This window comes from Trematomus bernacchii, unplaced genomic scaffold (assembly GCF_902827165.1).
Source record: "Trematomus bernacchii unplaced genomic scaffold, fTreBer1.1, whole genome shotgun sequence".
Lineage (NCBI taxonomy): Eukaryota > Metazoa > Chordata > Actinopteri > Perciformes > Nototheniidae > Trematomus > Trematomus bernacchii.
The window spans coordinates 4,767,786-4,790,136 of record NW_022987714.1 but is presented as its reverse complement, the minus strand read 5'-3'; the positions used below and the strand labels follow the sequence as shown (position 1 = coordinate 4,790,136).

General features: G+C 41.6%; 1 protein-coding gene across 1 annotated transcript; it reads left to right on the top strand.

The window, feature by feature from the left end:
* The first annotated feature begins 1,930 nt into the window (after positions 1 to 1,930).
* Positions 1,931 to 21,024, top strand: kcp (kielin cysteine rich BMP regulator). Its single transcript, XM_034141471.1, has 46 exons — positions 1,931 to 2,472; positions 3,276 to 3,808; positions 4,044 to 4,116; positions 4,748 to 5,052; positions 5,352 to 5,520; positions 7,493 to 7,563; positions 7,656 to 7,749; positions 8,207 to 8,289; positions 8,375 to 8,468; positions 8,588 to 8,667; positions 8,756 to 8,841; positions 8,966 to 9,056; positions 9,406 to 9,505; positions 9,617 to 9,702; positions 9,948 to 10,041; positions 10,608 to 10,757; positions 10,838 to 10,944; positions 11,180 to 11,273; positions 11,384 to 11,557; positions 11,637 to 11,719; positions 11,803 to 11,896; positions 12,457 to 12,639; positions 12,754 to 12,924; positions 13,015 to 13,188; positions 13,837 to 13,919; positions 14,111 to 14,201; positions 14,277 to 14,359; positions 14,445 to 14,618; positions 14,915 to 15,094; positions 15,208 to 15,472; positions 15,671 to 15,753; positions 15,836 to 15,929; positions 16,002 to 16,175; positions 16,283 to 16,365; positions 16,812 to 16,926; positions 17,008 to 17,090; positions 17,447 to 17,546; positions 17,667 to 17,755; positions 18,042 to 18,144; positions 18,240 to 18,382; positions 18,479 to 18,651; positions 18,779 to 18,890; positions 18,970 to 19,071; positions 19,174 to 19,338; positions 19,436 to 19,736; positions 20,324 to 21,024. The coding sequence occupies exons 1-46, from the start codon at positions 2,370 to 2,372 to the stop codon at positions 20,542 to 20,544; spliced, it is 6,309 nt and encodes a 2,102-aa protein (XP_033997362.1). The 5' UTR covers positions 1,931 to 2,369; the 3' UTR covers positions 20,545 to 21,024.
* The last annotated feature ends 1,327 nt before the right edge of the window (positions 21,025 to 22,351 follow it).

Sequence of the window (22,351 nt, the reverse complement as noted above, 5' to 3'; positions counted from 1 at the left end):
AACATGTCCAAGCATGCAGAGTAGACAGAGACACACTGATACTCACACTTAATTGTGTGTGTCTGCACATATCTTCAGGGCTGCTGCGATGAAAGATGGCTTTCGTCTGGCTCCAGAAATGTTTTGGTTAGTGCAGGCTTGTAAGTGGTGTCCATTGTCAGAGAAAAACTGGGGAGGGGGGCAGAGATGTAAAGTTTGCCTTAGGGAAACGTTGAACACTGCAGTCTGTGTTTCTGACAGTGAGTGCAGCGGATAAGCACTTCTCAGATCATATTTTTAGGCTTGTAGTATTTCATAGTGTTCACATATTAAGATCAGCAGTAGCAGGGTGGATTCAAAAAGATGAACAGACTTGTTGATTTGTGCTGTTGTGATTAGACATGGCCACTGGATGTCAGCAGAGATATGATTAAAAGGGTGATGGGAGATGTTTGATAGATGATAGTTGGCTTTTTGCAACTGCATTATCTGAAATGGCATCATTCTTTGATGAGGATAGTTAATTCTACTGAATGGAGACTATCACATGAAGTGTAACTCAAACACTACACTACATTGGAAATAGTTGTATCACACATATCCCTCACATGTCATGCATATTGTATGAAGCAAACTGTTTTCTCTGCATTTTGTGTTTATTGTATGTAGTCATGTGAGTAAATATGAAAATACTTCATTATGGCAAGGTTTGCATGACCATTCAAATATATAAATAACAAATGAATGCATTAACTACTCAGACACTACAATAAAAGCAATATTAGCAATGAGTGTTGCCCAATTCATATAAAACAAAGTAAATTCAGTATGCAGTAAATTAAGACTCAGATTTATGATTCTTTATAGGCAATTTTTTGACCATCAGACAGTTCACCATTTTCCTTTATAGATTAAAAATGACTCTTTGGACATTAGTGAAGGAGGATGAATCCAAAACTATGACTATACCTTTTATCTTGTTTTAAGTGGTTTAACTGGCCTGCACATTGACCCTTTGTAGTCCGAATGTAACACAAACCTACCTTTTCCACACAAGTGGAAGGCTTACTGGCTTCAAAGTAGGTTAGAGAGTAACACTTTGTTTTAGTTTGTTGAGTTCTTCTTAGAGTCATTACTGAATGATAAACATTTTACTCTAAAGTACCTTCTTTAGGAAGCTTGATTATACACTAAAGATTAAATCCTTTTACAAAAATCTGCTGCAAGTTCCTCCTGCTTTATCATTGTCTTCAATCAGCACTCTCCGTCTGAGAGTTCAATGCCATCCAGAAGGTTTGAGTTTATGTTGAAAACTAAAGCAAGCAAAGAGACCAATCCTGTGGGAAAACTTCCTAATTGTGATTATTACAGTCTAACTGGCATGAGTCACGTATGTGGTTTAGATTGGTATGTTGGCAGAGGGTGGGAAGAACTTAGTTAAAATTGTGTTTTTTAAATATGAGTGTCTTTAAACCTGGATCTCCTTCAACAGATATAATCTCAATATGTATGGAAAACAATCTGGAGTGATGAGGGACTCTCGAGTCTGCGGCATTCATTAGGAAACACCTGGGTGTCCTATCATCACATCTAAAATACTACAACAAGACAGAGGGACACATGTCTGTCTTTGTGTGGAGCAATCTGTATTCTAGCTATATTGCCTCTGATCGTGCACTCCAAAAGAAGCCCTGAAATAATAAACACAGCAGAAAAGAAGGACAACAACATAAGGGAAAGGGGGGGGGCACAGTGGGACGCACACTGGGACCATTCCAAAGCAGTGAAACATGACTACTTGTGTTTCCCCCGCCCTCTCTCTGTCTTTCTCTATCTCTGCATGCGCACACACACACACACACACACACACACACACACACACACACACACACACACACACACACACACACACACACACACAGTTTTGGCTGCTGCTTCTGTGGCTCCTCTCCAGCCTCCAGACCAGGTTTTAGCTGATCGCCGAAGCGAGTGACCTCACTCGCACTGCACACCTGAACTTTTTAGCTTGCGTGCATATCTCTCTCTTTCTCTCTCAATGGAAATAACAAGCGCATTGGATAATAATAATCAAGGATAGTAATAATCATCAAACTCTTCTCCTTTGTTATCATGGAGTGAAAGTGCGCTGTAGATATTGCCCCAGGGGGAATGTGAGTGTGTGACTGCAGAGAAGTGACGCCCTGCCTGCATCCAGATGTTTCATGTTTCCCCGCGCGCTCTTCCGAAAAGATCTGCTCGCGGAGGAAACAGGGGAATCCTTAACGCACAGCCATGTCATCAGAATAAGGTTAAAAAAACGATCAATACCATGCCTTTTGCATAAATTGTTTGGATCTTAGACCAGGCTTTCCATTGTTTCCGTCTGGAGAATGGAGAGCAGCAAACTGAGGAGGCTCGTGCTGCTGGAGATACATTTACTGTGTGTCTTTGCGCTGTCTGTGCAGGGGAACTCCAGTCCAAAACACGAGAATGGTGAGTTTAATGCAGTGTTCGGAGTTTGGTCAACATTTGTATAGGTTTTATATTGTTTATTTTGCTCTAGACTTTTGATTTGATATGGAGTTTAGACATGTGAACAAGAAATATATTACTTTGTTGAAAGTAATTAGAGTTAGATAAAGTTGAAGGTTTTTTTCAGCAGCATATTCTCAAGTAAGTATTTTATAGTAAGCAATGATTGCGCAGAACAGTTACACATTACATATTATGGTATTGAACTATTATTATTATCACTTGTCAATTATGTGTAAGCAACTTTATTTGTTGTGTTGTAGTCAAGATCATATCAACTCATGATTTTGGGTATAGTTTACCCTAGTTTTCTATTAGCTTTTTGCATGCATAATCCTTATTTGCAAAATTACTATAGCTATAGTAATATTTAGATGCAAGTAATCAGCATTAGTCAAATGTAACTTACCTGAACAAAGCTTCTTCCCACAACTGGGGTACTCAAAATGTATCATATCAACCAAAGCAAATGTAACGCTCAATTTAAGCTATGAGTTGTATCAGATGTCCTATTGCAATAATTGAGAGGCAGACAGATGTGACTGACTGTACCATGCTGGTTTGTTGCTTTTTTGTTTGAGGTCAGTTTGGCAGCCATTTGTAGCAGATGAAAGGTTTCATTCTGATTTAGTCTCCAACACACTCCCATTCAACACAGCCCAAAAAACATGACATTCCTTATTATACAGAGCATGACCTCCTGTTGATGTGTATGATGAATATGAGTATATGTTTGTCACAAGTTTGTGTTTTCTCTTTCCTAGTGATTGACCTACTGGCAGCCCTAAACATGTCCCACCACATGAGCGGTGTGACCAGGCTGCAGAGTCCCAGCAGTGTGATTTACAAATTACGTCCCAGAGCTCCGTACCTGACTCTTCCAGCTGAATATTCCAACTTGTTGTACTCCAACCTTCGGGGTAGCATGGGGGTGCATCTGGTGGGGCATCAGGCGCCAGGCTCAACTGCCACTCTTCTTTCTCTCTCCTCTGGATCCTCGCCTGTTTTTCAAGTCATCTCCTCCACCCTCAATCACACACTACATTTGGACTACCAGGCTGGAGGAGGAGCTCGGGGCCTTGTCAGCGTTCAGTTCCCCGGGAGAAACCCCTTCTCCAGGGAGGAGTGGGTGCAGTTGGCTGTGAGCCTGGACACCGATAGACTGGTATTTTTTGTTGACTGCCAAGAAGCTGTGCTTCTACCAATAAAAAGTGAAGAGAGAATCAACCTGGAACTGCCTCAAGATGTTGTTGTCACTCTGGCCAGCACACCAAGAAAGAGAGACAGCAAGTTTAGTGTGAGTTCTGCAAACATGTACATACTCACACACTGACATGTTTGAAGCCACTTGCAGGTCAGCATAATCACAAAAAAGGTTGAAATATGAAAGAAACAGCAACATTACAGTATTTTGAGCTATGTAACTTTATGTCCAAAATGTAAGCAATAATTCTGCAAACGTACATGTTCATATTATATGTTCTGTCTCAATTCAATGCACTAAGGATTTCTATGTTTCTTTATGAATGCAGGGATATTTGAAGGCGGCAGAGATTTCAATGAAATCGTATCTAAGGCGACCATGGCTCTGTGACAATGTTACAGGTAAGAAAAGATAAACCAAAACTGTAAATCCTTTTCTTTGTTTGGATGGTCAAATATTAGGAAACAACCCTTTCATTGTCAACATTTTACTAGAGATCTTGGATTAATTTCCTTCTTTAAAAAGTATTTATGTGTATGCACACTTGCGTGCACCCACTGTTTGTCTGTACATGGGCATCTATATATTCTAGTAAGTAACAGCATGCTGAAAAGCAGACACTGCAGAATGTATGCCAGAGGCTGCAGTGTCATCCCTCTCTCATTTCCTATTGCTACATTCTTTCTCTTTATTACTGGCACAAATAATTCATTATGTTATGAGAACTCTTGTACTGGAGACATGTTACATATTTTGTCAGTTTCAGAGTTCTCCTGCCATAAACAGTTATATAAACAATAAAATAACTGATAAAAGTTATGTTGCAAAACCTAAAACTCATTACTGGGACTACCATTGTTTATAGGCATTAGATTATATATTGTGGCCCTCAGGCAAATAGTCCCATAAAAGTTTGTTTATTGTTTCTCAGTGTGGGTCCTCATCTTGACAGCGCCTTTCCAGGATGGTTTTTTTAGGCTCCGAACTTGTTCTTTTATTCATTCAGGATTCTATTCTCCTTTTTCCTTCAAGATGAGCTTCCTCCCTCTCAGTCCGCAGACGCCAGTAGCTCAGATTCTCCGACCAACAGCAGTCCAATATTCCAGCAGGCCGCATCCCCCAATAAACCTAAAAAAAGCCGCAGGCCAATAGACCAAACCAGCCATTATCAGCAGGACGTCCAGAGTGACCAGCTGCAGAGAGGTGTGGTGTTCGGGCCCCCGGGATCTCCTCAAGGGCTGAAGTCTGTTTCTCAGGCACAGAAAGATGACAGGCTGAAGAGGCTGGAGAAAAGCATGAAGGAACTGGCTCGTATGCTGGACATGGTCAAAACTGAAGTATGTATTGCACTTAGATTTTCCCTGATAAAACATGAATGTCAAGTGATGTACATGCCTCTTCTCCTTAGCGTATTGACATATTTTAGATTGTTGCTTTTATTGCATTTAAATGGTCTATTGTTTTTTACTTGTACTTGTTTTATGGTGTGTGAGCTGTGCTGTGTGATTTTTGTATGTTTTGTTTATTTATTTGACTGTACAGCACTTTGGTCTGGAGGTTTTAAAGTGCTTTATAAATAAAGCTGTATTGTATTGTATGTCAAGTTACTTGACATGGTATTTTTGTTTTTCTACAGAATGCAAACCTACAGTCACGCGTACAGTACCTGGAGGGATGTGAGTGTGTGAGGCAGCGATGTGTGTGGGAGGGGCGAGAGGTAGATGATGGCCAGCATTGGCAGATTGACATTAACACTGTGTGTACGTGCACATCTGGAAAGGTCACATGCCGAGCCAACATCAAAGGTAAAAATGACTCAGCGTTTTCCAGTTCTCTTTATCTCTCTCTTCTGCTCAATTTGTTTATCTTTTTATCACACATACTCTTTCAACAACCTTATACCAGCACACATTCCTCTGGTGCAAATTAGCTAGTTTCCAGAAGGCCATCCCTCTCCCAGACCCTTGTCTGTCTCACCCCTGTCAAAAGGGAGACGTATGTTTTTTCTTGACCTCTGACCCCACTGGGTTTCACTCAGGTAGTAGTTTTAGAGTTCCTTGTTGTTGTATGGTTATACCGTTGTGATCAGCTCCCTGATGGGTGCTATTAAGGTAAATGTGTGCAACTGCCTGCTTTAATGGAGTGATAATAACATGTGAGAGTTTAGATAATGTCGGTCTGTCTCTCTTCGCCTGTCTTATGGTGCACATATTCACCATCAATGTACAACACATGTGTCCAAAAAGCCCACTGACCCCTCTCTCACCCTCCTCAAGTACACTCTCTGTCACTGTCTTTGCCTTCTCATTCATCTTCCCCTTAATTGTTTCTGCATGTAGGCCAGAAGACTCCAATGGCACCCAGTTGATGCACACTTTCAGACTCCCACTCCCACACACACATGCACACACACACTTTGATCTTATGCATGCTTGGCTCACTAGAGGAAATGCCTGATGGCTGCTGGCACAGTAGGCAGCCTCACAAGCCTCTCTCAAACTCTGTGATTATTGCCCTCTCTCACACACAAACACATTGTCTCTGTCCTTTGGAGGGTTGTCATTAAAATAATTATCTTCTAAAATGTCCATGCTAAGCGATAATATTTAATGAGCTCCCTAAAAGCCTTTGATGAAAGAAAATTAGCTATGTTGCTCCTCAGTGTTTGGTATTTGCTATATTGTAAACAACTTAAAGGGGACCTATCATGCAAAATGCACTTTGTGATGTCTTTTATACATAAATATGTGTCCCCGGTGCGTCGGGGAACTCACGCAGCGTCAGAAAATAAAACCCTCTCTCTTTTCCTCCGTACCCAAATCTTTTAAAAACGGGTGTACAACGAGCGGATACAGATTTCCATCCGAACTGACGTGTCCATCCGTGGTGACGTCGGCGGACCCACAGAAAGTTGCTATCAGAAACAATGCCTGATGTGTTTTGGACGTCTTTGTTTACATTAGCAAGCCTCGCTAACACTCAGAGCTAACCTGTACTGTAGAGCACATGTGTTTAAAAAGCAGGAAATAAAAAAAGAACTCACCTTGTGATAAACCTGCAAGAGAAAAAGCATTTGAGCTCCATACTGTTTCAGAAATAATCCTTGACGTGGTTTAAACAGGATGGCGTTTTATCACAACCGAATTTAACTTTATCTCCAGTAGAATTCTGATCAGGCATTAGCTCCGCCTCCTCTTATTTATTTTTTTCAAGCTAAGGACCCAAAATCTGCGTTTCTCTAACAGGGCTGCAAAAGAGGGGTATGAGCAATATGAGGCATGGCTACAATGGGTGATCTGTTTGGTATTTTGAAAAAAAAACTTCACAGACATGTTTTATATAGGTATGGCCCTACAATATATTTTTAAAATATAGCATGATAGGTCCACTTTAAGTTGTCATCAAAATAACTTAAACAGCCACAGAATGGGAAAGTTATGATCCATTTCTCCGACCGTAAATCTCTTCCAGAGTTAATAGACTTGCTGGTTGTAGTCTTTTTAACGGCTGAAAGGCTGCAGGCAATTGTGGTTATAGTTACGGCCCATAAAATATAGTGTGTGCGAGAGCGAGCACATGTACATTACATCAGAACCACGCTGTACTGTCATCACTGGAAAGAGAGCAGAGCCAGATGTTTCCAAGTGACCGAGAACAGAGTAAAGTCAAAGACAATTTGCATTGACAAACAAAGAGGGACCACCTGTGACTTCCACATTCTTGTTTTATTATTAAACTATCAGGTTGCACTCTATATAACTTCTGTCTCCTCTTCAGACTGTGAGCCGGATGGTACAGTTCATAATGTGTCCTACAGTAAAGATGGCTGTCAGACTTGTACGTGTAAGGTGAGTGTATCCATTTTCACACATGTTGGGAACCTAAACAACTACTCTGTTCTTCACCTGTTTACCATGTTGTCTCACCTCATTGCCAACAGGGAGATGATAAGGAATGCTTTCCTGAACACTGCCCTTCACTGGATTGCACACACAAAGAGACGGTACCAGGACACTGCTGCCAGCGGTGCAGAGGTAAGGACACAGCAATAATAAACATCTGTACACAACAATGTTTATAAATAAAAAGGAATCTAACACAAAATATTAAATGTGCCCTCGTTCATGAAATTCAATTTTCCAAACACTTAACTGGGTTGTTTGAAAATGACATTTGTCCAACTGTCTCACAAAGGTTGATATGGGCTGATCATAAAACATATATTATGACAGCACTTTTTGTTAATTTCGCATTTGTTGCAACACAAAACCATTACTACTCGGACTCCTCTTTTATAATGCAATGTGTTGACAGTTTAATAGTGACAATAAAGATCTCCTCCAGACAGCGGCGGGTGCAAATGTGCTTCCAGAGGGGGGAGGGTTATATTACTCGATTTGTCAAAGCTGACAGATTTATTCGCAATTTGTTTTAGATGCACGAAAAGATTGGTCTTTCAGAAAAACACATTTGTATTTATTACCTTTGCAGGCTGCATCCATTCTGGTGTCCAGTATGATCATGGAGCCAAGTGGAGGCCGGTAGCCGATCCCTGCGATGTCTGCCTCTGTCTGGTGGGTCCCATTCTGACTGACTGTGTAACCTCCCATCTTTTCTGACATCTTCATCTGTGTTGACATCGTCCTCTCTTCTCACCAGGAGGGTCACGTTCGCTGTGAGACCGAGCGGTGTAACACCCCATGTAAAAACCCAGCTGCTCCCCCGCCCAATACCTGCTGTCCAGATTGTCAAGGTGTGTTCCTTCGCTTCACTATAGCAGTGTTGTGCGTCTTCAGTAAACTGCAGAGACATAATGTGTGATTGTGTGTGTGTGTGTGTGTGTGCGTGTGCGTGTGCGTGTGCGTGTTGTAGGCTGCGGTGTGAACAGTCATGACTTTCCTAACGGAGCTGTGATCCCTACTGCAGACCGTTGCCAAGAGTGCACATGTGTGGTATGTCGTTTTTCCCATTATCCATAATTAAACTTCAATATTTTGGTTGATTAATCAAGTTTATCCTCATATTACCTTTCTCCTCCAGAATGGAAATGTGGCTTGTTCCCCACGTCCCTGTCCTGCTTTGTCTTGTCGAAACCCTGTACAAAGTTCTGGAGACTGTTGCCCACGGTAACCAACCTGCCTAATCTTTTTAAAGCCTGCATCAATCCACCTTATTCGCTGCCTCTTTTCAAAATAGCTAAAACATTAACCCAGGTTTTAAATATGTATGTTGGGTGTATGTGACCTGTAGGTGTGAACAGTGTGAGTATGAGTCCTTGGTCTATGTGGATGGACAGAAGTTCCCCTCCAGGAGAGACCCCTGCCTCCAATGCCGCTGTTCTGTGAGTTCAGTCGGAGATTTTCATTTGTTTTTAATTTCATGTATGTTCATGTGACTGGACTGATGATGTGTTTGCAAGGTTTCGTGACCCAGAGGTTTAAAGACAACCTGTCAAAGCCTATTGCACCTTCAGAAATGAATGTGATAACCTTAACAAATGGTATAAAGTGTGAGAATTAGGCTATTTCTTTAAGCCGGTAAATGACACAGATGCGGATATATCTGCAATGAACTAATGTGGACTCATATATTGAGGCAGATTTATCATTGAGCTGTGTAATCAGGCCACTGACTGTTAATATGTTCTATCTGAATGACACATTTAATGCCTTCTCTTATTTACCTGTTAGGCAGGTGAAGTCTCTTGTGAGCGCATGGATTCATTATGTCCCACATTACACTGCAGCCATCCAGCTAAGCGCAAAGGAGAGTGTTGTCCCACATGTGATGGTCAGAAATTCTTCATGTTTGTCAAATTTGTTTTGCCTATTGAATGCTGTCTTTCAATTTGAATATTACTGTTCACACTTAAGCAAACATAACTAGAGTTTGTTTCCATAGAATGTGAGTATGACAGGAGGGAGTACGCTGATGGAAAAGTGTTCATCCCTGCTGGAAGTGGACCCTGCCTGCAGTGCAGGTGTAAGGCAAGTCTGAGTGGTGTATGCAGGAAGACAGTTGTAAAACTTTGAGGAATTTTGTCCAAAATGTTTCAGTTTAATTTGTGTATTATCCTTATTCACAAAAATAGATCTTTCTTCTTCATGTCACTTTCTTTTGGATGTTAGATCACTATAATTCTATATTATTAACGTGATAGCTGTTATGGATCTCAATGCTCATATAAACTGAATGATACTGCCGTCATAATGTTAATATGTTTCTGTTATAGGGTGGGAATGTCATTTGCCGTGAAGAAAAGTGCCCTCCTGTCCAGTGCTCCAACCCCATTATAGACCCACATCTCTGCTGTCCAATATGCAAAGGTAATAATGCACACACACACACACACACACATCACAACACACACACACACACACACACACACACACACACACACACACACACACACACACACGCACGCACACACACACACACACACACACACACACACACCACACACACACAGATACACACACACACATACACACACACACACACACCACACACACACACACACACACACACACACACACACACACACACACACACACACAGATACACTCACACAGTTGCCGCTCATTAATAAGGGCTTCAACTCACAATAATGTCCTCTATTGAGCATTTGTCTACTTTGTCCCACAGCCCAATATGATGTCTTCAAATGTCTTGTTTTATTTAACCAATAGTCCAATACCAAAATACTTAAATAGTGATGTTTGATAAGCTGGAAGCATGATGTGTTTTCATTTTTCATTTTATTAATACATATAAAGTTCCTTTTTCAAAATAGTTACCAATTGTTTTTATGTCAACTGCCTAATTTAATTTGAACGACTGATCGTGCAGCTCTATAATACTGTACATGACAACATCTCTTTTCTCACTGAAGCGTGTGTGTTGGAGGGAGTGGAATATGAGGAAGGCTCTAAATGGCAACCTGAGGGTCCATGTTCCAGCTGCAGCTGTGTGAATGGAGAGAGGAGGTGTACGCACACACAATGCCCCTCCACCGAGTGCCTGCATCCCAGCAAGATCCCAGGTAAGAGCGAGTGTGTCTGAGCTTTGCTTTTACGCAGGTGACCGTGTGACATCGGTACACTGTCTCTTTTATCTCCCTAGGCTCCTGTTGTGCAGTATGTGAAAGCTGCACCTACAATCAGCGTATCTATAGCAACGGACAGAGGTTTACCACCCCTGACCACCCCTGCCACATCTGCACATGTCAGGTGAGCAAGTCTCCATTCACATTTTACCCTCTATTGTACCTGTCATTGTTTACAGTGATGTGTTCAAATCTCCACTCGCATGTCTTTGAGAATTTATGGTTCCCAAAGTCAGAACTGAATTGTGAAAGAAATCTTTTAGATCTTATGCAGCTACCGCATGGAATAAATAACAAACCAATATTAAGATTCAACATTTAACGAGTTTAAAGCTTAAGTGCCTTTTTCTCTTCCTCAGCATGGCAGTGTAGAGTGTGAGAGAAGACCTTGTCCCCCACTCAACTGTTCCAACTCATACACACCACATGGAGAGTGCTGCCCTAAATGTCCAGGTGCTCAAACTCAAACACAGATATCATGAATCAAGTAGCACACAGTGTGTGAATGATATTATACCGTCAGTCCTCTAGATATAATGCCTATGTGTTTACATCTTTCCCAGATTGCTCCTTTGAAAACCGCACATTTGTAGATGGAGAGGCTTTTCTTAACCCTGTGAGTGTGTGTGAGGAGTGTAAATGTGTGAGCGGCCAGATTGACTGCCACCAGGCACAATGCCCTCATCCTCACTGTAACACGCCTCTGTCTGGAACATGCTGTCAGAACAACTGCAATGGTGAGGAAACATAAATGTTCTATCAGGAATACAAATACATTTAACGAATGAAAACGTAAACTACATTGATCTACATTAGGCTGCAGCTACGCTGGAAAAGAGTATCCCAATGGACAGGAGTTTCCCCATCCTACTGACTCATGCAGGACGTGCAGCTGCATAGTAAGAAAATCATGATGACTTACCATTCCTATGGTCTTCTTGAAAAACATTTTCTAATTTAATATGTGTTGTGTTTGTTGAAGAATGGGAATGTCCAGTGTCTGATGAAGAGGTGTTCTCTGCTGTCGTGCTCAAACCCAAATGTGCTCCCAGGAAACTGCTGCCCCCAGTGTCCTGGTAAGGAAGTTCAAGAAGTGCATTTACAAGTGCCCGATCGCCTCTATTTGCATCAAAAAGAGTACTTTCTTTAGCTACGATCACACTGGAGGCAATAGTGTCCCAATTCTTCTGTGTGCATTTTGACTAAGATCTGTTTTTTCACAACAGCACAAATTATCTTTTTCATTCTGATTTTGCCACTTTTATAAGTGGTCCTAGAAACAGGTCTGATCCACCTTTTTGCTTCATTTTATTAATCAGAATTTATTTTTTATGTATATAAAGGGATTGCTTCATCTGATCCTTATTTGGAAAAAAGAGAATAGCTTAACGGAGATCATCAGAAAAATCCTTAATGCATCATTTTAAATGTATTTCCCATTAAGGATTTAGACTTTAAAGGTTGACCTTTCACACAAACTCTATTCCTCCTTATTGGCCAGTAAATCCTTCTGCAAAATGTACATTTCTTAGATTGTCTGCTGTTGGTTTTATTTTTTGGTGAACACAACATAAATAAACATGACTGATGTAAAGCCAAGTCAAACAGTTTATTCTTTCCACTGATATTCCTTCAGCTCCTCCATTGGACTGTTTGTATGAACAACAATCATACAGACACACTGAGCGTTTCTACCACCCGACTGACAGCTGTCAATCATGTGCCTGCACCAATGGGGCGGTTCACTGTCAGCGCAAGACCTGCGTCTTTGCTCCATGTTCTCACCCCATCACACAGCAGTGCTGCCGGACCTGTGAAGGTACAGATGCTTAAGTCCTTCCAAGATACTGTAACATAACGTTTTTAAGTTTGGATCAAAAACGGTACTATTTGTAATTTTATCATGTTTCAATATTTTCCACTTTGCTTGCAGGCTGCCTATATGAGAGTCGAGAGCGAGCTAATGGGGAGTCGTGGGATGATGCCTCCGACCCATGTAAAGTATGTGTCTGTCGTGGGGGCTCTGTCCGCTGTGAGAGGAAGCGATGCCCCCCGTCCAACTGTAACCACCCCGTCCAGAGACAGTGCTGCATGTCCTGTGAGGGTGAGTGAATATCCCAGTTACTGAAAATCATCCGCAGACATTTCCCATGGTTTTCTCAAAGATATCTAAACTCCAGTTTTCTACTTGCAGGCTGCATGTTTCGTGGAAAAGAGTACCATGATGGCACTGAGTTTGCTGATGACAAAGACCCCTGTGGTGTGTGTTACTGTTACGGAGGAGACGTCGTCTGCACCAAGACCCCCTGTTATGGAGAGTGCAGCCACCCTTACAAACCACCCGGACAATGCTGTGGAGAATGTGAACGTATGTTGAGTCAGCATCAAACTCCTTGTTTAAAGGAAAGCTTTTCCCATTTTGTAAATCAACCACTCCACCAATGTTTTCTTGAATCCTTAAATACAACTTTATTTTCTTGTATGCTGCCACAGTCAATGAGGAATCCAAAATTGAGCAATGTCTTGGTGAATTTAAGTATACAGGGACAGTGTTTAACAGCAAAACTATATCAAAACATCTGTTTGCAATTGATCAAATAACTTATCTGTCAATATCCAGTTGTATGCTCACTAATTCACTTCTTGCTAAATCTTACTTTTAACACTTCTACATTAACAATCATGCATTTTTCTTGTCTGTGGTAGTCCGGCCGAGTGGCGAAAATGCATTCGTTTGTCAAGTAGTAAGAAAACAACAGAATAAATGGGACTTGGATTACACTGAATCATTTTGATATAGCTTTGCTGTTGTTAAACTCAGTCCATATGTAAGGACTCTTTGTTCACAGTTGAGGCATGCAAGATAAACAACATTTAAGAATTTAAAGTAACATGGGGTGTATAAAGATATGCAAATGATAATTGTGTGGTTCAGGTACTGCTCAAATGTCTTGATTTTAATCAACACTAACAGTAATACAAAATAAATCAAATTAAACATGTCTTTGTTTGATAGGCTGTTCCTATAATAGTGCAGTCCTTGCAACTGGTCAGTCAATCCCTGACCCAGGAAACCTCTGCTCTGAATGTACCTGCCAGGTAGCTTCAACACACACACACACACACACACACACACACACACACACACACACACACACACACACACACACACACACACACACACACACACACACACACACACACACACACACACACAATCACACTCATTCAGGTAGACATTCCTGCTGGTTTATCTCTTTGGGCAATGTGTCATGCTTATCCTCCTACAGAGCGGTTCAGTGCGATGCATGAAGAAGTCGTGTCCAGCAGCCCCCTGTCGTCACCCCGTCACTAACCCATGTGGCTGCCCTGTCTGTGATGGTAACCAGCTTACAACATATTACAGTTTGTGACATGAGGAATACGTCAATAATCAATGTTTGACTCTGTGTGTAGGTTGTCAGTTCCAGGTTTTGACTTATGTTGACGGGCAGATCCTTCCAGGAGGAGAGGGAGGATGCCAGGACTGCACATGCTCAGTGAGATGGGAGAAGGGCTTCGTTAAGTTTGGGGACTCGCTGCACCATTACAGCTGCTGTACCTCTCATCTTTTCTTTTCCACAGAGAGGTGAAGTTGAGTGTACTCAGAGAAGATGCCCTGCCCTCTCATGCTCACACCCAGCTCTGGATGGCTGTGCATGTGGAGTGTGTGATGGATGTAACTTTAATGGTCGAGGCTGTTTCAATGGAGAAAGATTCCCACATCCTTCAGATCACTGCCAGCTCTGCTCCTGTCTGGTACTACTAACATACAAATGATCTCACTTCATACAGACATTTCTCATAGTTAAAACCTGACAAAAATACAATTATAAGATAATCCAAACAAGCAGGGTGGTTTGGTTGTGGAGTATTCCTTTATTCCCATCGCACTGACCCTGTGGAAAGCACTTTTGTGTTTTGCATATGGAGTATTAATAAACCTAGCTACCACTCCATCATGTATTTATCTTCAGTTGTACATCAGGAATATGACTTAACATGTAAAGGACATTTTATCAACCTCAATTTGGTGTGTGTGTTTCTTTGTATAGAACGGCGGTGTGGTGTGCACACATGTGTCTTGTCCGAGTGTTTCCTGTGTGCGCCCAGTGACCCGGACTGGGGAGTGCTGCCCTGTCTGCACAGGGCTTTGTCTTCATCGGGGGAAAGAGTATCAGTCCGGCTCCTCTTTCACCTCACCCTCTGATCCCTGCTCATCATGCTCCTGTCTGGTCTGTCTAACATGCATTTTTTCGGAATTAAACTATTATGATTAATTCCATCCCTCCTGTCTTTCAGTTTTTACAACTTTCTTTTGTTTCCTTTTTTCCAATCCTGCGATTAGAATGAGGTGGTGAACTGTCAGAAGAGACCTTGTCCGCTCCGGTGCTCCCACCCGGTCCCTTCGGAGACCTGTTGCCCAGTCTGTGACTCCTGTCTGTATGAGGGGGGGGTCCACTCTCACAGCCACACCTTCACGGCTCCCTCCGACCCCTGCCAGCGCTGCACTTGCGTCCGAGGCACCGTCACCTGTGTGGCCCTGGACTGCCCGCCTACACCCTGCGTCCGACCAGTTACCAAGCCAGGACAGTGCTGTCCTGAGTGCACAGGTACTATAAGTCCTGTAATATGTTTAACTTAATGTGCAGATGTGCTTAATGTGTATTTATCCAAAATCCACCCACTTTTGTTCAACCGGGCACACTTATGCACACATAAAACACAAGACAACAAACCATATCCCTCTGTAAACAACATATTTTTCTCATTTCTTCTACATCTCTGTCTCTGTCTCGTGACTCTCTCAGTTTGTATTCTTGATGGGCAGGAGTTCACTGACGGGCAGACATGGACCCTGAGGTCAAACCACTGCTCCACCTGCTCCTGCCAGGTCTGACTCCTCCAGTTCTGTCTTTTTTCGTCACGTTTGCACTTTCCTGATGTTTCATTTCTAATCAATATGAGTCCTGCAGGCAGGTGAGGTGAAGTGTGCGTCTCCTGAGTGTCCAAAGCTGCCTTGTATGCATCTGATTACTGATCCAGGAGCCTGCTGTCCTCGCTGTAGAGGTAAATATATTTCTTAAAATAATAACCACAGAGAGAAATAGTACTGTCAAGTGAGTACATTTTTCTTTCCAGGTTGTATGTATGGAGGAGAGGAGCATACGGAGGGCAGCAGCTGGTTTGCAGACTCCACTCCCTGCATGACGTGCATGTGTGTGGACGGGGTGACCACCTGCTCTGAAGTCCGCTGTCTCTCTCCCTGCATCAACTTCATCAGCGTGCCCGGGGAGTGCTGCCCTGTGTGTGCTGGTAATAAAAACTAAAGATCTAACGCACAAAGGCTACATGTTTCAAATTAGAATATTATTTTGTTTTGGTGCTTGGTGATATCAAATGATTGTTGATTTATTTAATAGACTGTGTATTTGAGGGCAGAGTGTACGGCCCAGGTGACAGTTTCCATCCAGCCGATGACCCCTGCCAGATCTGCACATGTGAGGTACGATGGACTGGAAACTGATTGGGACATTTTTTATGTTAAACTTAGTGATTATATTTATTAATGTTGATAAATCATTAGAAAATAGTGAAAAAATGCCAGCAAAAGTTCCCAGACGTCAATGTTTTGAAACCCAAAGATTTTCTATTCAAACAAAACATAAAATCTGTGGATATTTACATTTGAAACCACATAATAGTTCCTCTTTTTTGTATTTGTATAGATGACTTAAATGATTAATTAAGTGTCCAACTTGTCTCAGAATCTTGTTCTGTCAATCAATGTATAGATTTTGTAACTAATTGTTTTAGCTCTTTTGATAATAAAGTTAAAAGCAGTAGTAATAGAGATAGCTATGGGAGATCCACAGGTTATAGTGGTTGTAGTTGTTGACAGTAGTATAATTATTAGTGGTAGTTTTAATCCAACCTATGTGTGTGTCCCAGGTGATGCCGGATGGAGAGCAGCACCTGAAGTGTTACCGAAAGCAGTGTCCCAGTCTGGTCGACTGTCCCAAGATCTTGTTCTCTGGACCAGACTCCTGCTGTCCTGTCTGTGCACGTCAGTACTAAACCGCCTTTTTATTAACTGTGTATAATCTGCATTATCACTGAGCTTTGGAACATGTGTGTGTTTGTTTAGAGCCTCTCAGTAACTGCACTTCTGCACTGATTGGCAACGAGGTCTCTGCGACGGATGATCCTTGTTTTACGTGCCAGTGCCAGGTACTGCTGCAAAAACACGTAACATGCTGTTATGAATACAGTTTGTCAGTAATAAGATGCATAAAGTGATTTATGACTCAATTAGCAGCAAAGGAAAAGAATGACACTGACACAGCTTGTTATTGCCTTTAATGAAAACATGTATTGCAGACACAATTTAGCTGTTGAAATATCTTATCAAGCTAGAATCATCTGTAGGAAATCAAGTACAATTTCATATTTTTGCCATTTCCTTTGCTTCAAAATGATAGGAAGTTAGTTTGACGTCTCTGCACCTTGAGATCTAAGTTGTTATTATTTAACTACAGTCAACATACCATGTGATTCTGTGCAGTGATACTGTGTCTGTGATTTAGGACTTGACATGGACCTGCTTACACCAAAACTGCCCCCCCGTCACCTGCCCTTTTAATGAACAGTTTAATTCACCGGACTCATGCTGCCCTGTGTGTAAAGGTGAGATATTGCCATCTTTACATTCCCTATTGTCTGCTTGCCTTGCCTTTTAAAATCAATGTAATTGTTATTAGCATTAAAACATTCAATATTGTGATGCTTCTCCTGTGTTTCATACAGATTGTGTGATTGAGGGTCAGAACAGACGTGTGGCCAACGGCAGCAGCTGGACAGACAGTGATGACGACTGCGTCACATGTACCTGTACCGTGAGTCGCACAGAAATACTTGCAATGTTTTCACTAATGATTGTTACATTTAAACCTTTCAAAAATATTTAGCTTGGTAAATATATGGCAAATCTAACACAGGTTTAAGTTTTAAATTATAACTAAAATCCAATAAACAGAGGTGTGTCCTACTTGTCTAGTGTTGTAAAAGAATGCTGCATTGGTTTGGAGGTCACATGACATGGCAGTTACTTCAGGAGTATTGTATCTATTCAGACCATGTACTTCTAAAAACGAATCCGTTCTTCCTGTGTTTCATCCTCAGTTGGGCTATATTGAGTGCAGCATTGAAGAGTGTTTACCTGAATTTTGCCTGAATAACCAGAAGAAAGTGAAGATTCCCGGGAAATGCTGCTATGAATGCCAAGGTATCCCAGCCAGCCATTACAGTGAACTAAAAAACTGTACTGTTCTGTTAAGTTTAACGTATATATATGTGTTTGTTTGTGTTTGTGTGGTGTAGACTCAGGGGCGTCGTGTTTGTACCAGGGAACAGTGTATCAGGCTAGCGAACAGTGGGAGGTGGATGAGTGCACCGGCTGTACTTGTGTGTCTGGAGAAGTACACTGTCACAGTGAACGCTGCCCTCCCCTCACCTGTGCAACAGTCAGTACAACAAACAAACACACAAGTCCTCATAATCTGAAATGTTACCGTAACGCCTCACTATTCTGAGTCTGTGTGTGTGTGTTTGCCCCTCAGGATGAGATGCCAGCCATTGTCCCAGGTTTGTGCTGTCCTCACTGTCTTCCTCGTCCTGCCACCTGCATTGCCTTTGGAGACCCTCATTATCGCACCTTTGATGGCCGCATGCTGCACTTCCAGGGAGCTTGCACATACATCCTGGCCCAGGACTGTGAAGGAGGAGACTTCAGGTGATGGGTCACCATTGTTGTTATTTATGGAAGTAAACCGGTTCAGCCATATACTTCTCTATTTGTCGGCCCGCTAAAAAACTATTTTAATGAAATGATCTGTTTGATCTGATTCTTGTTTGATCAGTATTCATGCCACTAACGATGATCGTGGGCGTAAAGGAGTGTCCTGGACCAAAGAGGTGACTGTGTTTATCGGAGACGTCACAGTGCAGCTACTCCAGGACTGGGTTGTGAAGGTTTGTGTGTACAGTTACTGCAAATGAACAACAGTTATGTTGGTGTTATGCATCCACTCAGCCATTTTTTACTCTTCAGGTGAATGGTGAGGTTGTGCCTTTGCCCTTCCTTAGAGAACCATACATCTATGTAGAACGACAAAGCAACATCATCTTACTCAACACTAACATCGGCCTGAAGGTACAGTATTTTTATTTCATCTTTTGTCTTTTGTATAACATGATTGGAAACCGTTTGTTTCCCAAGTTTGTCACACAGTTACGCCTGCTGGTCCTCCTTTAGGTTCTGTGGAGTGGCCGCTCACATCTGGAAGTGAGTGTGCCTGGATCCTATAAGGGCCACACGTGTGGCCTGTGTGGAAACTTCAACAACTACTACCAGGATGACCTCCGCATGCCTAGTGGACGAATCAGCCTATCAGAGTCCGACTTTGGCAACAGCTGGAGGGTAAAATAAAAACAAAGAGAGACCCGGAATACAAATAAATTGTCATTCAAAAACAAGCCTTTTATCTGCTACTGAAACAACAGTTTGTCATTTTTAGGTCAAAAATAGTAGCCACTCCCTCTCTTCCTGTCGCCCCGGTGAGGATGTGGACCCCTGTAAAGAAGCAGGCTACCAGGCCAAGAAGGGGGCTAACGCTCGCTGCAAGGTGCTGAAGTCTGCAGTCTTTAAGCCGTGCCATCGTGTGGTGCCTCCTGAGCCGTGGTACGGAGCCTGTGTGTACGACCTCTGTGCCTGCGGGGCCAACACTGAGGAGTGTCTGTGTGACACACTGGAGGCCTACGCCAGTCAGTGCAGAGAGGCCGGAGTCATCCTGCAATGGAGGGGCCCATCTCTGTGTGGTGAGGAAAAGAAAGACTTAAGATCCTGATGACACGATTTCTTAATCAGAAACTGTATGTGGGTAACAATTAGTGTGACAGTGAGCAGTTAATGGAGTTTTCATATATGAGTCATATCTTTATCATTTCATGTGTGAAAGAGGGTTATGCAAGTAGGAAGATAATTCTGTCCTGATTGACTTTTTGAACAAATAATGTTATCATGAAACACATTATATTTCAAACCAAGTTTCAGGGTCTTTAAACACTTATCGTGTAAACGATAATAAAGATAAGGGGTGATAAGTACAAATGTTACTGAACCACTATGCAAAATTAACAAATTATAACTGGAGGCACTTGCCGTTAAATAATATTCATTATAACTGATCATTTCTTTTTATAATCTCAAAACACACTCTGTGACTAATGCTCTGCTTTTGTTCATAATCTCACAAGTCCACAATGCTCAATCACAATTTACATTGCAATTAACAAGTCCTTCACATCAATTAAGCCTCTAATAAAACTACCTGGCAGTTGTACACATCACCCTTGAAGCCTTCACAGTGTCTCACATTGTTTTTCCCTGTCACTGTCTTCCACAGCTGTGGGCTGTCCAGTGGAGAGGGGCTTTGTGTTTGACGAGTGCGGACCCCCCTGTCCTGTAACCTGCTTTAACGCTGACGTGCCTCTCGGGGTGATAGAGAGCCACTGCTTCAAGCCCTGTGTGCCGGGCTGCCAGTGTCCTGCTGGTCTGGTTCTACACAACAACTACTGCATACAGCCAGAAAAGTGCCCCAAGATCATTCATGATAAAGCCCTATAATTCTTTGAACTGCTCACTATCAAATGGACACACATACACACACATGCACTGCCGCCTCTAACAATCTTCAATCCAAAGAAAGGACATCAGAAGCCTCTGTTACTGTATACTGAATTTTAAAATGGAAAAACAGATGAACCTCCATGACCTGTGGATTTAAAATAGGTAAACCACTGCATTTTTGTGTTTTTTAATCCACTTTGTTATCTTGTTACATGTAGCACTGAATATTTATACTACACAAGGGTTTTTACGTTTTAATTTCACATTATTAATAATATTAATCTGTTCTGTTTTATACATGATTTTGTCCAAAGCCTTTCGATTATTTCAACAGTATTATTTACTACCAAAAGTTGTTTACTGTACGTGTTTATTTCAGCACGGTGCGTTGTCTGACTGTTCATGCAGTAATCCTCATACTCTCAGGTACTCTTTTTGTCACTTTTCTTTGTACGAATAAACGAACACTTCACAATATTTGTGCTAACGAATTTCTTCTTAAGCTGATTTCCTATGAGGTTTCCTCGAATTAAATATGTGATTTTTCCAATTACAAAAGAGGTGAAAGTGTTGAATTGTAACATTTCTAATGAAATAATGTCAACTGCACAACAGGTTTGTTTAATTTGCAAAGATGTGACGTCAAAGTTCAACTCATATGGAGAATAATGTTTCAAATAATAAATGAATAAGGGATGATTATAGACTCGGATTTAATGTGGCACTTCTTTAATCTATATTCCTCTCAGTGAACAACTGCTTATAAGATCAACTAATGTAATTCCTGTGTTATGTTGTTATAATACCAATACCAATGACATGTCGCTTACTAATGACATTTCTCATTTCTAATGAGACATTATTAAAAAATCTGCAAGAAATGACAGGCCCATAAAATGCAGTTTTACCATGAATTTACCAGTAGGATCTGTGATAATTGATATAATGTATGCCTCAGGCAACATAATATACAATTTACAGGCTGGGATCGGACAACTTTCACTACTGGTGCTATGCCACAGGACACTTTTCAGTCAGGTGTAATGTGTCACATGTTCATGTATCATATTACTCACTCTGACAGATACACTGTCACTTTTGTTGCTTGGTAACCTGATCCAGCTTTTGTCCAGAAGACAACTGTATCTATAGCAACAGCCTGTATAATTTATCAGTCCACAGTGGTGAAAACATGGAGCAGGTAAGATGTTTTGATGTTGGGTGAGAACTGCATCTGTTTTCTTTGTGTGTGTGTAAACTACAACTCACCTTGTTGCATTTTTCTTCAGGATTGTATCGCCGGTCTGTACCGATCCCTGGGTATGTCTGTCGGAGCAGAGTTTACCTCTGAAGATGTGAGTCTCCTGTACCTCAAAGTGTTTCATTTTCCCTCCAACACTGATGAAGCACATGTGGCCAAGAAGAAGGTAGAAACATAGTCCTATTTTAAACAACAAAGCGGCTATGGTTTCATCAAATGTTATTCGTCATTATGGGATATCTCTCTGTGCCTGTGTCTGTTTCAGATTGCAGGAGGTGACAGTAGTTGGTCTTGTGTTGGTGAAAATGTGTTGGATGTTCTCCTTGAAATGGAAAGGGACAGAGAAAATAAGGAAAAGGTCATCATTAATTTGGTTTTCCTTTTACTAAATGTCATACTAACTATGATGTTATTTTGTCATCTCTACTAAGTGTCAACTTTGTTATCTGTAGCTCTACTGGGACCTCCAGCTGGTGAATGTTGGACATCTCAACACTCTCTATATGTTGGACAAACCAGTTATTATGGATCCTTGTGTGCAGA

What these genes read in the sequence shown, in the direction of transcription:
- kcp (XM_034141471.1), top strand. Translation starts at nt 2,370, where the DNA reads ATGGAGAGCAGCAAACTGAGGAGGCTCGTGCTGCTGGAGATACATTTA. An exon ending in CTGTCAGAACAACTGCAATG is followed by an intron (nt 11,558 to 11,636) that starts GTGAGGAAACAT and finishes GATCTACATTAG; the next exon opens with GCTGCAGCTACGCTGGAAAA. An exon ending in GTGCTGCATGTCCTGTGAGG is followed by an intron (nt 12,925 to 13,014) that starts GTGAGTGAATAT and finishes TTCTACTTGCAG; the next exon opens with GCTGCATGTTTCGTGGAAAA.